Genomic DNA, 13,863 nt, shown 5'->3' with positions numbered 1-13,863 from the left:
CAATATCTTGAAGAGGGTTGCTTAATGATTGGTGAATTTACAAGCCAGGATCTAAATAAACATGTTATTTTCCTGTTCATCAAACCAGATCAAGAGTAGATAATATCTTTTTAAGTAAAAATATCACACAACCCTTGGCATACGCTGAAGTAGAAGCAAATTCTAATCTATGATCATGCTTCTGTTATTGCAGTTGTAGATTTGTTGTTAGAGTTCACATGGTGAAACACATGGAGATTAAATAACTTCCTACTTCATGACCAATTAAGAAAATTTGCTAAGGAACTATTTGACATAAATACCACTAAAGATTCTAAACTCAATATTATTTGGTACTCCTTCAAATAACAGTTAGAGGTTTTATAATTGGTTATGTTGCTGTTAAAAAGAAAATAGCCAGGAAAGTTTTTTCATGTCACTTTCAATTTATTAAAAAATTGTAACACAAATAATACTCTTCTAACCATTAAGACACCCCCTGCATATCGCACCCATGCAAAGCTATAATTCAATGATGGGTGAGCTACATTTTTGACAATTAATGCTAAATATTATGAGGATGTGAAAAAAGTTAGGAACAGTTAGATAATTTTTTTAAAAATCAAAAAGAAAAATCAAGCATTACTGTTATTACTCATGCAAATGGAAATGAGGTATAAAACGATTCTGAATTTTTCAATTGTTTTGCAGATTATTATAATGTTTTTTACATATCTGAGGACATTTCATCAGAGTTTTTTTTTAGAACACAGCTATTTGATCTCTACTTTCAGGAAACTGATATGGGCATGAATGACATAATACATGCAATTTCTAATATTTTAGTTTTAATCACATTTTTCTCGATAATTCTGATTACTGCTATTTGAGGACTTCAGTGCTGGGGGAATTACTATTAGTTCATTTTTAGAATGCAATTCTAGGTCTGATACCAAAAAAGATCAGGACTTTCTGAATATAAACATTTTAGACCTAATTTGCTAATCAATACTGATTGCAAACTATTTGCCAAATTGGTTGATATGTGAGTAAATGCACACATTCCTTTATGGATTAGTCAGGAACAATTCAGTTTTGTAAAAGGCACATACATTAATGTCAACTCCAGAGATCTTTTTTGAATGTCATACTTTGGGCCTCAAATTATTGGATCCAATAGCAGCATTAGCACTTGATGCTGATAAAGTATTTTACCGATTAGGCTAGGAATCTATGTTTAAGGCACAAAGATGGCATAGATATGGCCCTAAAATTATTTAATATATTCAATTATTGTAGAGTGCTCCTAAAAAATCAGTTTTTGTTACTGACATTCGATCCTCATAACTTGAACTTCAAAGAGGCACCAGCCAATGATGCCCTCTTTTGCCACTACATTTCATTTAATCCTTCAAACTATTTGGGAAATAAAGAGTTTATTGGCTATATGTGAAAGAAAGTTGAGATAAAATTCACTGTCTATGCGGATGCTTTTCTGAGGTTTCAGGTTATAAGCTGAACATTAAAAATTCTGCAGTTATGCCACTTAACAATCTATGGAAATCTAATAATATTAGGTGTTTGGGCATCCTTTACTCTAAAATTTGAAAGAGACAGTAATTGTTAACCTTGAGAGATCAAATGTAAGATCACTATGGTATCTGGTGAAAGGTCTCCTTGCCTCTTATTTTGGCATGGTAGGCTTAAGCACCATTAAACGTATGTTTTACCAATTGTTAACTTTGCTTTGTCAATGCTTCTGATTAATCTTCCACGATGTTTCTTCAAAACAATTGATAGTCATTGAACCAAAGTTCTTTGGAATGAAAAGAAAATGTATATACCTTTAACAATGTTAAACAGAACCAAACTGAATGGTGGAGTTAATGTCCCAAATTGTAATAATTATAACTCTGCATTTACAAGTAAGCAAATTTGCCTCTTCCTATTAGACGAATATGCAGAAGATCTCAATATCTGGCAAAAGAAAAGGCATTCCATTACATAACCTATTTACCTTTAAAGTATTAATTTATATAACACAAAAACATTTTCTTTCCTCTCCTATAATAATTTTTTTACATTATGGACCAGGCTGTTCTTACAAAATTCCGTCTCAGAAAAGGTAAAGTGTGACATAATTTTCTTATCCACAATTGCATATCCAGCAATTGTTTGTTTTCAGCCTTTGTCTTTTTAGTGATCTCTCTAGCAATTCTCAAATTAAGTCCATGACTCAATATTGGCAGTAGCATGTTAAAAAGGCATTTAGTCATTTGTAGGAATCAAAGCACATTCGGAATGACTAACCTTTGGGTCATAAGCAGTTCTTCTACATAAAAAGCAAGTATTCTGTCACTTGAACGGTACCTGTATGTGTCACTGTGTTACATTAGGTCGATTCCTGGGGTTCATATCTCCTTTTAAGAGCAACTCCTATTTACAACAAGAAGTCTTTTAAAACCTGCATTCAAATGAAGTAAAACAGGGTACTACCTTGACATCCAAGCACTCAATTCACGTAGATGCATTCTGGCAAATGCCGTTCACAGTAACCCTTACTCAATTGAAAAACGCTTTGGGGCAGATTTATGTTCCCTGGCGCATCCCTGCAAATCAGCATGGATGCACCAGGGAAGATGCGTCACGCAAGTTTGCCCTTGCGCCACCGCAGATGCGCCGCATTTACAATGCGGAGCATCGTGGCGCAAGGACAAGCAGATACGTGACGCATCTGCCGGCGTAAGGTTGGCACAGTGCTGAAGTTGCGTCACAAGCACTGTTCCAACCTTTCCTATCCCTAACATGGCGCGTCAAGCCTTACGCCTGCTTCAAGCAGGCGCAGGGTTTTGACGCATCAGCGTTGGGAAAGTGACTCAGTGAAATCTCATAGATTTCACTGAGTCACTTTTCAGGGGCGTTCCTGCGACGGAACGCCCCCCCCTGAGTTGGAACACCCACATGAAACCTGACGCAGGTTTCATGTGGCGCAGGGCTTTACAGAGATGCGTCACGATGTAAATGGGGCGCAACATGGCGCTGAGTTTACGCCACCGCTGCATCACAAAAGTGACGCAACGGCGGCGTAAAAGTGGCGCAAGTCCGATATAAATCTGCCCCTTTATTTGCACCATGGTTGGTGCAGCCAGTGATGAGGATCTCTATACACAAGCTCATGCTTCAGCAGCGGCAGCTCCTCGCTAAGGCAGAGGAGTGTCACCCCACTGCTTTTCACAGTGAAAGAAAAGGAAAAATAAAATTATAATCACTCAACAATATTATCATTTTATTTGTTCCCGCTGCCGCATCTTGGTGGGCGGATCTGCCAAGCTCGCAGAGCAGGAGGAGGAATGGTTGGGCCGGCCAAACATTAATGCGCACTTTGCATGTTACCCACCCAGGCTGCATTACAGCCTGGGTGGAGAATATGCCCATGCTCCCATTCCCTGGGTGAGCGCTGAACCACAGTACTCAGACAATGCACAATGCTGCATTGCAGAGTTTTGATTGACTATGGGGAGCCTGGGAACCCTGGTGATTCCTGTTTGCAGAGAATACGCTAGGAAGAGGATGGAGAATAGCTGGTGGCTGGCCTGCCAGCTGGCCGGTAGGTAAGTGCTTTTTTTACCCCATCCCATTTCCCCCTCTTCCCCCCTTCCCACCACACTGCTGCTGCCCGGGGGCAGCCGCCACTGTGCTCCAGGCTAGTTGTCCTTCATTAATAGAGAGTAACAGCTACAGTTAGAGGTGCTGGAAATGCTGTTCAACAGTCTTCAGGTCTGAGGATCAATCTTTGAGCACAGGTGCATCACTGAGAGTCCAGTTCACTCAGATGCATTCTGGTACATGCGGTGCATCGTAACACTTACTTCTAAGAAATTACTTTTTGTTTTCACCATGGTTGGGCAGGTACAGGGATGTCAAGGCAGTGTGCTCCCACACTGTTCTTGTTTGATAAGACTCACTTGAACTGATTGAGCTGAAGAGCTCTGACTTTAGGAGAAACAAACCCCGCAATAAATGACTGCTGAAGCATAACAGTATAGAGCTAGTTTGCCTATATGGTCTTTTTTTCATGTAACGGAGGTTAGTGGTTATAACCTAGATGCAGTAACTGCTAGCCACACTTTTTATAAGTTGTGATTGTTGTAATACTTGTTGATCTCACTTTACAGCCATAAATGCCCACAGGAGTCCAGGTTGTCAACAATCCAGGAAAACATTCACATTTTTCTATGTTCAGAAGTTACGACTTTCCAGTCATCTCCTGCTTCTTGTAGAGAACTTAGTAATCTTGATATCCATCAGTCTGCTCTACCATTCAAAATAACAAAATTCCCTTTGATTTGACAGTAATTGAAGGAGCACAAAGTGGAAGAAAATGCCAGTGGAATGAGGTGTTTATTATAGTGTTACATCACAAGCTGTCACATCATCATATATCAAAATTATACACTTTTATCTTTCATTAATTCATATTTCTATTATTTTTTTCTAAAACAATATAATATTAAATCACACATTTAAATATAATCAAAATATTTTAAAAGCAGCAAAGCAAGAAAAAAACCAATCGCTCTTGGATGCACTAACTCACAAACATAATAGCCAATCACTCTTACAACAGTTCACATGGATACTCTGCTCTACTTTATCAATGCACAGAATATAAGTTATTCCTCATTAATATATTGCACAACATAAGAGTGGTAGTACATCTATATGTGTTGATGCCGCAGTTTGGTGTTTCTATTGATTAACTCCACCTTCTTTAGAACCCAAAATAAATGCAAACCTGTGTAGATAGTCTTACAAGATTACCACACAATAATGGCTTCCAATATTTTCCTTTGGCTCTACAAAAACATATGACACCATTGATACATCTACAAAACATAGTATATTTATTAAAAATCAATACCTTTTTTTTTACTTGTGCCCCTCAATTATTCTACCTTGAAAATGTTCTGATTCAAAAATCCTGCATTGGTTTATGTCCCTCACATCATGTCCCTCCACGAATCATGGGAAATGTTTCTATAATTTGTTTCTGTTATAATGTTTAACTAAACAAAGCTGCTCTCATTAAATAAAGCTTCAATGTATTCATATGCATGCGTTTTTAAATTGCCCATCAGCCTATAAACATCATGGCCAGCTATAAATTATGGAGTATCTTTTCCCTGTCATTTGATAATGTTCTAATGGTTTAACTAAAAGACCTCTTATTATTAAATAGAGCATCCTTGTTTACACAGGACCAGAGGGATGTACACAGTCTGTATGGAGATATGATTCTGCACATTAGAATTTTGTGTGCTGTGTTAAAAAGAAGGATTTTAAAAAACCAAATCAGAAGGGAGGACGCTGGGAGCGACTCATCTAAATGCTGTGCAATTCAATGGAAAAGAACTCCTCCAAGCCAGGATGGAGTCCACAAACGGATCCACAAGTATCCGTGATGATACGTCCAGAATTCAACAAGGGGAAATCATACTGAGGTTCACTGTGAGATAGAAACAGGATTATACAGTGAGCGGTAAACCTGTATCACGTTTAATGCTTAAAAAGTACTCAGGCAGGGCACTAATTGCTCACCTTTCCAAATCTTACCATGAACTCTGTATTAAATGCATCAACAATTATGAGGAATATTTTTTTCCTGGCCCCCAAGTTATTTTTAAAAATTAAGTAATACACTGTAATAATCAAAAGGATGTTACATGGTTGGAACATTAAAAACATTTATAACTCCTGTGAGTCCATGAAGATCAACTACCCAAGGTTTCATCCAAAAGCAAAGTCTTCCTGCGCCGCGTGAAAGACAGCCCAAGAGATTTGCTTTGTCATTTAAATAAGAGAAAGGGGGCACTGCTTAGGCATGCACATCTAGTCAGGCAAATACGTGAGTTGCCAAAAGCCGTCAAGTAACTCATCTGATACATCATGATATAGAATTTATGTTGAACTATGGATATGAGAGAGACCAACATTTCTTAAAATAATTTCTCTATGTATATCATGTTCAAATCAGTCTTTGTCTACATTGTGTAATAATAAATCTATTTTTTCACTGTATGTCACTTTATCAGTCTGGGCCTGATTACGAGTTTGGTGGTCTAGCATTGGGCCGCCACGCCAGCGCCTCGCTGCAAGGTCGCCAAACCCGTAGTCAGACCTCCCGCCGAAATATGACTTTAATTCTTGCAGGCAGTCCCAGGGACGTTTTAAGGATTGTGGGGGCCCTGGACCAAACATATTTTGGGGGCCTCTATTCGGAACAGTTTTGAATTTATGAACCAATTTCTGCTCTTTCATGCCCTCTTTAACTAGGTCACTGACAGTGCACGGGTGCACTTGTCCAAATTAAAATTGTATTTCCATCTAATATTCAGGGATAGTGATGTGTGTTTTCAATATTGTAACACAGCAGCAGCTCACTAATATTACAGCAAATAATCTATGTGACTCCCTCCCACTTCTCATATGTGAGGACCTAAATTGATCTAAAAGAAACGTTTGTAATAGATGTTAAAAGAAACATAACTACAACTTTTCTTTGCAAAATGTCTGTAAAAGAATGTCACATATCACCCACATTAAAAATAAATTAAAGGAAAGTGGTTGTTTCAAGGAATCTGTTTAAGAAATATTCAAGGTCATCAGGGCAAGACTGCAGAACGGAGCTGGCTCTATCAGGGGGCCCCCATGAAAGGCTTGGGCCCAGGGCCAGAGCCCACTTTGCCCATGCCTTAAAACGTCTCTGGGCAGTCCTATGGCGGCAATCCCACAGTGATGTCTTTCTAAGGCTCATAGGAGTGCCTTAGAAAGGCACCCCCATGGAAGCACCACAGCCCATTCCTACATGGACAGAAATGCACAGTTCTATGTATTTCAGTCCGTGCAGGAACGGGGGGTGCATAAATGGTGCAAAGACAGAATATTGATGCAAAAATATCGACTTGCATAAATATCGAGGTAAAAAAATTGTGGGTCAGAAATATCGACAGACAAAAATATTGATGTTTAAAATATCGCAGTGTTTAATATTGTTTGCAAAAATATAGTTGTTAAAAATATCATTTTTTTATTAATGTTATGTATTTTAGTATATATTTTATATGTATGGGATGTATGATTTTTGTATAAGAATTAAATAATCTTAAAAACAAATAAAAAATATTTTAAAAATATACAATTAAATATGTTAAAGGAACACATTTTATAATGTTAATTACATATAACAAAAAGGTACAAATATTATATATAATAAATCAATAAATACATTTATGAACAATATTTATTTAAAAGAAGCAAATATTAGCATTATTTTAAACATAAATCTATTTATTTTATGTCCTACACTATAACACCACACCAATAACAAGACTTCAACATCTGTATTTACATTCATTTCCATAATTAACATAATTAATAATGAATTTAAATTAAATTTGAATTAAAATGTTGCACTCAATAGAGTGGCAATAGTATATTTTACCCCTCCGCTATCCAACACGTTCCCTACTGTTGCACTCTTTGTAGTGGGAATAGTAATTTTACCCCTTCTACTATCCAGCACTTTCCCTACTTGCAATCCCTGGAGTGGGACTTGTAATTTTTACCCCTCCGCTATCTAACACTTTCCTTTCTGTTGCACTCTTTCAAGTGGGAATAGTAATGTTTGCCCCTCTGTTATCCAACACTTACCGTACTGTTTCACTCACTGGAGTTGGAATAGTAAATGTAATTATTTTGCTATCCAACATTTTCCCTACTGTTGTATTTATTGAATTGCAAAATATACATTTTAATTTTGTTTTTATAGTTTAAAGTTTTAATTAATTAAAGAATGTTTTTTGTATTTTGAATTTTTGATCTATGTATATATGTTTATATAATTTAAGTGTTAAAAAATGTAATAAAGATGATAGTTAATAAATTATTTTAAAGTAAATATATGCATATGTATAAATTATTATATTTATGTTTTATATTTAGTTAAAATGTATATTAAATGTAATTTATTTCGTTAAAGATAATATTCATATGTTTTATATTTAATATATATAATTTTATATTATTTATATTTTAATCGATATTTTTTACATCTATATTTTTAACTTTGATATTTTTTAATACATTGTTTGTACTTACAGATTTAACTATGAGTCGATATGTTTGCATTCTATATATTTTTTTCGATATTTTTTACATCGATGTTTTTAGCATCTATATTCCATCAGTGAACCTGCAAAAATACAGGAGGGAAAAACATGTGACCCCCTGCATGCACCCTCATGCACAGAGGCACAAGGGAGTCCTGTAAGGACCTCCTGAGTTGCCTCACTGCAATCCTTTGCAAGGTGAGGCTTACTGCCGTGGATAGGGTAGCAATGAGGTTACTCGTAATATGTTCAGTGGTGCCGCATCAGCACTGCCAGCATACAGCCTCTGACTGCTGCACCACCACTGCAGGATCTATGATCCCCAGCAGGTGTGGGAATCCTGAGATGATCCAACTGCCAAACTTGAAATATGGCGATTGGACCAACGGTGCAGTGGTTGCAACACCGCCACCATGGGTTTGACGGTCTTAAGGACCACAAAACTCGTAATCGGACCCTAAGTCGCGACTTTTTATTGATTTTTGTGGTTTTTGACAGCTGTATATGAATAAAACATGTGAACATATTATTTATATATTTATATATAACTTCAAATATACTAAATATTCATAACTGTTTGTGTGTGTTGTTTACATAGGTGTTATGTGTTGTTTTTTAAGTGATGTACTGTGGGGATGTTGAATAATGATCAATATAGGCACACATTCTCCCTGCCTATTGGAGAACATACGATCACTTCTCATATAGGTGTGACATTTTAGCACCTATTTTTCATGCAAAGAAATTGCGACACCCAACAGAACTCATTGTAGTTTGTAACATTGAATACCCAGGGTCCGAGGACCACAGGGTAACCACATTGTGTTTGATGGCTCATCATTTCACACAGCACAGCAAGGTGTCTTGTTGCATTGTTTTGAGTGAAAGTTTGATACATCTGGGCCTTAGTGTTTAGGAAAGATAACTGAAACTAGGAAATTCTGACATAGTGCTTTATGTAGCCATCTTATTTGTGACACATTAGCAATCAAGACTTTAGTGAGAGATTGTATCCAAATGTCTGTACTTTTGCTAAATTGATGAATGATACACCTAGTTCAGCTCTCCTAATCTTCTTTGTTTTTGTTATAGCAAGTCTGTCATGTCTATGCCTATGTAATCAATATAGAGAACAGTTGTTAGAGGTTAATTAACTGAACACTGCATGGCTGTATCAATAAAGTGTAAGGTATTGCTGAATAGGGTGAGGGAACTCAGTGGTACAAGGCATTGAATAATGTTGTTGAAATATATTCCCTCTGGGCATAAGCCATGGAGTTAACTGGAAATGGCAAGATGATTTTCTTTCAATCTCCATAAGAGGAAAACATTTATTCTTAATCATCTTGCATTACCATCATACGTTACTACTTAAAATCCACATGTAGTGTTGCAGTTGTTTCAAGATATGTGTTTTTTTTTTACCTATCAATGTAGATCTGCCTTTATTGGTTAATAAATTGATTATTGGTTTGATTGTGATTTTACAACCCAAACGTCCACCATTTATCATAAGTTTACTATCTTTCTTCATGGAGAAACAGATTCTATTGTGGGAAAAAATTAACAAATATAGTGGCATATTCACCAAACCTTTTTAAGTATGCAAAATAGTACTCAAAAGTGCTATTCACTAAGGAGATAATTTACAAAATAGCCAAATCATAAAGGCATTTTTTAGTCTATGAGGTTGTACTCCAGTGGCACTACTGTATTTAGATTGACTGTTTACCTCCATATGTGCATACCTAAATGCTATATGTATTTCCAAGGTATGATGTTGAGTATATCTATGCTTGTCTCTTATATGCCTACTTTCATCATATATTGGTAGATGATATTCTAGATCAAATGTTTTTTGTAGATTTATATTTCTATTGATGACATTTTGACATACCTTGTTATTTATGCACCACATACACTGCTGAATTGCTTCCTGATGCCACTGTTGATATTTTTGTTTCTAACGCCATACACAATGGGATTCAAGGCAGGTGGCACATTGAAAAGGAATACACTGAGCACAACTGCCTGGTAGTTCATCATTTCATCTTTTGAGCCATGTGTAATAGCTAACACAACTATAATTGCATATAAAATGAAAACAACTATTAGGTGGGAGCTACAAGTTCCCAAAGCCTTGACAATGGCTCCTGGAGCATTGAGCTTCAACACTGCACGGAGAATCAGGCAGTAAGACAAGAAGATCAACATCAGGTCTGTCCCTAGCAGTGAATTTGCCATGGTCATTTGGTACATGCTATTCAAGCTTATGTCATCACAGGCTAGTTTTGTTACAGCCAGATTGTTACAATAGGGGTATTTAATAATATAGTCAGAGCAATAATTTAACCGGGCAGCAAGCAAAGGCACTGGCCCAGCAAAGGAGATGGACCTCAGAGTGATTCCCACCATAAATGTAACCACTAGCTTGTTATTGAGAATTGAACTGTACCTTAGAGGACTATAGATTGCAATGTAGCGGTCGAAAGCCATGGCAACAAGAATACCTGACTCAAACAGGAAGAAAAGGTGGATAAAGAACATTTGAGTGAAGCAAGCTGTCCAGCTAATTGAGCATGCATCAAACAAAATGATTGCTATAATTTTAGGGGCGGTGACCATGCTAAAAATAAGGTCCACTACAGACAGCTTGCAGAGGAAGTAGCACATTGCATCATGAAGACTTTTCTCCTTGTATATTGTTATTATCAGAGTAACATTGCCTATTACTGCTAAAAGTAAGAGAAGGGCCAAAGGAATGGAGAACCAATGCTGCCAATGCTCGAAACCTGGAAAACCGTAGAGGATGAATTCTGCAACCTGCTTGGTCGTCGAGTTGATACTCAGCAACTTCATGGTAACCAGCATCATTTTAAATGCTGAAAAACAAAGACAAGGCAAAAAGTCATGCATAACACGTAATATTTAAATGTAACCACAGTTTAGTGTGTGATGGTGTATCCATGGTCACACCATTGCAATTGTTCAGTTCTGCCTTTGACAGGACTAAATGCATATGCATTTGATGGTGACAAATCGCTCTCAAATATGTGCTGAATACAAAATGGTGCACTAGTTTTGGTTCCAAAATCTGCTGCTGGACAAACCAAGGAACATTCTGAATCCTGCCCCTGTAACTAAATTTGCGCCCATGAAATATCACAATCAAGGCAACATTTCAGAGTCAGCAAAGCCAACTTGTAACAGTAAAGTCCTCTTTCCCCTGGTCTCCAGGGGCCATATGTATCAAATGATTTTGTAGTCGCAAACGCTGCGAATCGCAAAAAAACAGCGTTTGCGAATACAAAATCGCAAAATGAGATGTATGAGGCATTTCAGCAGCGCATTCTTAAGGAATCGCTAATTTTGCGATTTCTTAAGTTTGTGTAAGCATTTAAGAAATCGCAAATTGCGATTCCTTAAATGCTATGTAACACGCACTCAAGTTGTGCGATTTCTCCTTAAGAAATCACAAATTACCACCAACTTCAAGTTGGTAGTAATTTGCGATTTCTTTGAAAAATGCACTTTTTGGCATTTTTCAAAGTGCCATGTGGCGCACATACATGCCCTTAGGGCATGTATGTGCGCCATATGCGCACACATGCTGATTTCAGGGGTGCATCAGGGTGTCATCATGACACCCTTGCACCTTTGAAAATCTTCTCAATTTGCGATTAGCAAAAAGCGAATTGAGAAAGACTTCCCATTCATTGCTATGGGCCTCCTGGCCCATAGGAATAAATGGGAAGGTATTCCTTAATTGTGATTTCGCAATTTGCTAATCGCAATTAAGGAATTTTAAGAAATCGCAAAATTTGTGTGAATTTTTAGATACATCCCGTTTTGCAATTCTCAAATAGCGATTCTCAAAAAATCGCTATTTGAGAATCGCAAATGGAGGTGTTGATACATATGCCCCCAGGTATCCAAAAGTGAAGGTGAACTCACAATAATTTTCACCTGCACTTATTGTTATCCTAAGGACAGAAATTGATTTATGGATTTGACTCTATGGTCCAGATTTACCAAGGCTTTGGTAAAGCAGGTCTTGGAATTTTCAGCCCCAGTATCACCCCTTCAGTTAATGTCAATCTCATACAGTGGGCATGTGTGCTGTTTACCCATATTGATGAGAATAAATGTAATGTCTAAAAAACTATCAGTGGGTGAAATATTTCAAATTTCACAGGTTTTCAACAATTACACACACAGTTTATAACAATGCTACATTTGTTATAGAAGTAGTGTATTCAAAAATCGCTTTTCAGGTTTGTGTGAAACACCTTACCTAACATAGAACATGATCAAAGGTAGATGATAAACAATCACTGTGAACTAAATACAATACATGGTGCAATTGTCCCTTAGAGTGAGGCATGAAAGTAAGCACTAGTTGAAGTAATGACATCAATACCAAATCTAGGATTCTGAATGTCTGCTTCTGTGTAAAACCATTATTTTGCCTTCCTATTCCCAGTCTATGGGAAGCATTAGTTAGATCAGTGCACCCAGGTCAGTATGGACAAAGATGAGGAAAGACATTATTGCCTTCATTACTCATAAACCATTGAATTTTGATATCTGAAGTAACTCCTATTATAACAGATATCAAAAGTATGTGTTTGGCATATTTTACTCCACTCACGAAATACTGGAAGTGAAAAGAATCAGTGCTGATATTTGTGGACAGAAAAATGGTTGGTAATGAAAGGCACATGGGCATGTTAGCACGGTGAGCAGCAAAAACAACACATTATTCCTCATTTTTGTGTAAAACATGTAAAATATGCTGTTTATTTTGCACAATAAATACCATACACAGAGACAATGACATTAAATATGATATATATTGCCCCTAACACCTAGCCACTCATTCTGAGGGCCGACTTGCTTTGAGAAGAGTCCGTGTTTGGAGTGTGGTTCACAATATTTATATGTTTTGGCAGAATGACACTTACAAAGATTTCAAATCTTTCTAGATATTGGTAGATACTACAACATAATTTTTTAAGAATATTGCATTAGGCTTTTTACAGGGAGTTTCTCACAGACTTTCTTGAATTTGAATTTCCACATGCCAAAGGTGTGACTTAACCAAAATCTGTCATCTGGAAATCAATATCCCTGGCAAATTGGCAATGCTGGATGTTACTTCAACCACAAAAAATACCCCAATAGACCAGCAAGTGGTCAGTAAAACAGATTATCTAACTGTGAAAAAAAGGGGAACTCTCTAGTGTAAGGTTGCACCTAACTCAACCTGAGAGGGCGGAAGGAAAACACTCTTTGTTTTATTCCCCTCACACACCCTAGTGGTGTCATGCTTCATCATCGTGTCACCCCGACGCCTACAAGTCAGGGTGGGCTCAACAACAGTGTTGGGAGCTCTTTTGATAAATGAAAACTAGGGGGATTAAAGATTAAAAAACCTCAGGTAGACCCCCGGTATCCCTTTTATTTTTGGGTCTGTCTGGGTTGTTAAAAAATCTTAAAATGTGTCTGTAGGAGTGTTATGGTCCTAAGACCCTAGTGCCAACATGTTTCAGTCCTGGGTTGGCCATGTAGGTCCTGGACTTTCTTCAGGGCAAAGAATACCCCCCTGGGTGAGACAGAGATGAGAGTCCCTATCCTGTCAATGAAGCGAGGGCAGAGTAGCTGCTCCTCGTGTGCATGTAACAGATAACTTATCTGTTATGTGTGATCCTCCATC

At 37.2% G+C, this 13,863-nt stretch overlaps 1 protein-coding gene across 1 annotated transcript in view; it reads right to left on the bottom strand.

The window, feature by feature from the left end:
- Window positions 1-10,052: 10,052 nt before the first annotated feature.
- The window catches only part of LOC146806288 (olfactory receptor 56A4-like), a 64,039-nt gene continuing 60,228 nt past the window's right edge, over window positions 10,053-13,863 (bottom strand). The window contains exon 8 of the mRNA XM_085623934.1: window positions 10,053-11,029. Coding sequence (XP_085480060.1) covers window positions 10,053-11,029 — 977 coding nt within the window. The remainder of the gene's footprint in view (window positions 11,030-13,863) is intronic.

The sequence above is a fragment of the Triturus cristatus genome, chromosome 8, assembly GCF_964204655.1.
Source record: "Triturus cristatus chromosome 8, aTriCri1.1, whole genome shotgun sequence".
NCBI lineage: Eukaryota > Metazoa > Chordata > Amphibia > Caudata > Salamandridae > Triturus > Triturus cristatus.
The sequence above is the reverse complement of the archived record's forward strand: the minus strand, read 5'-3'. Positions and strand labels throughout refer to the sequence as shown.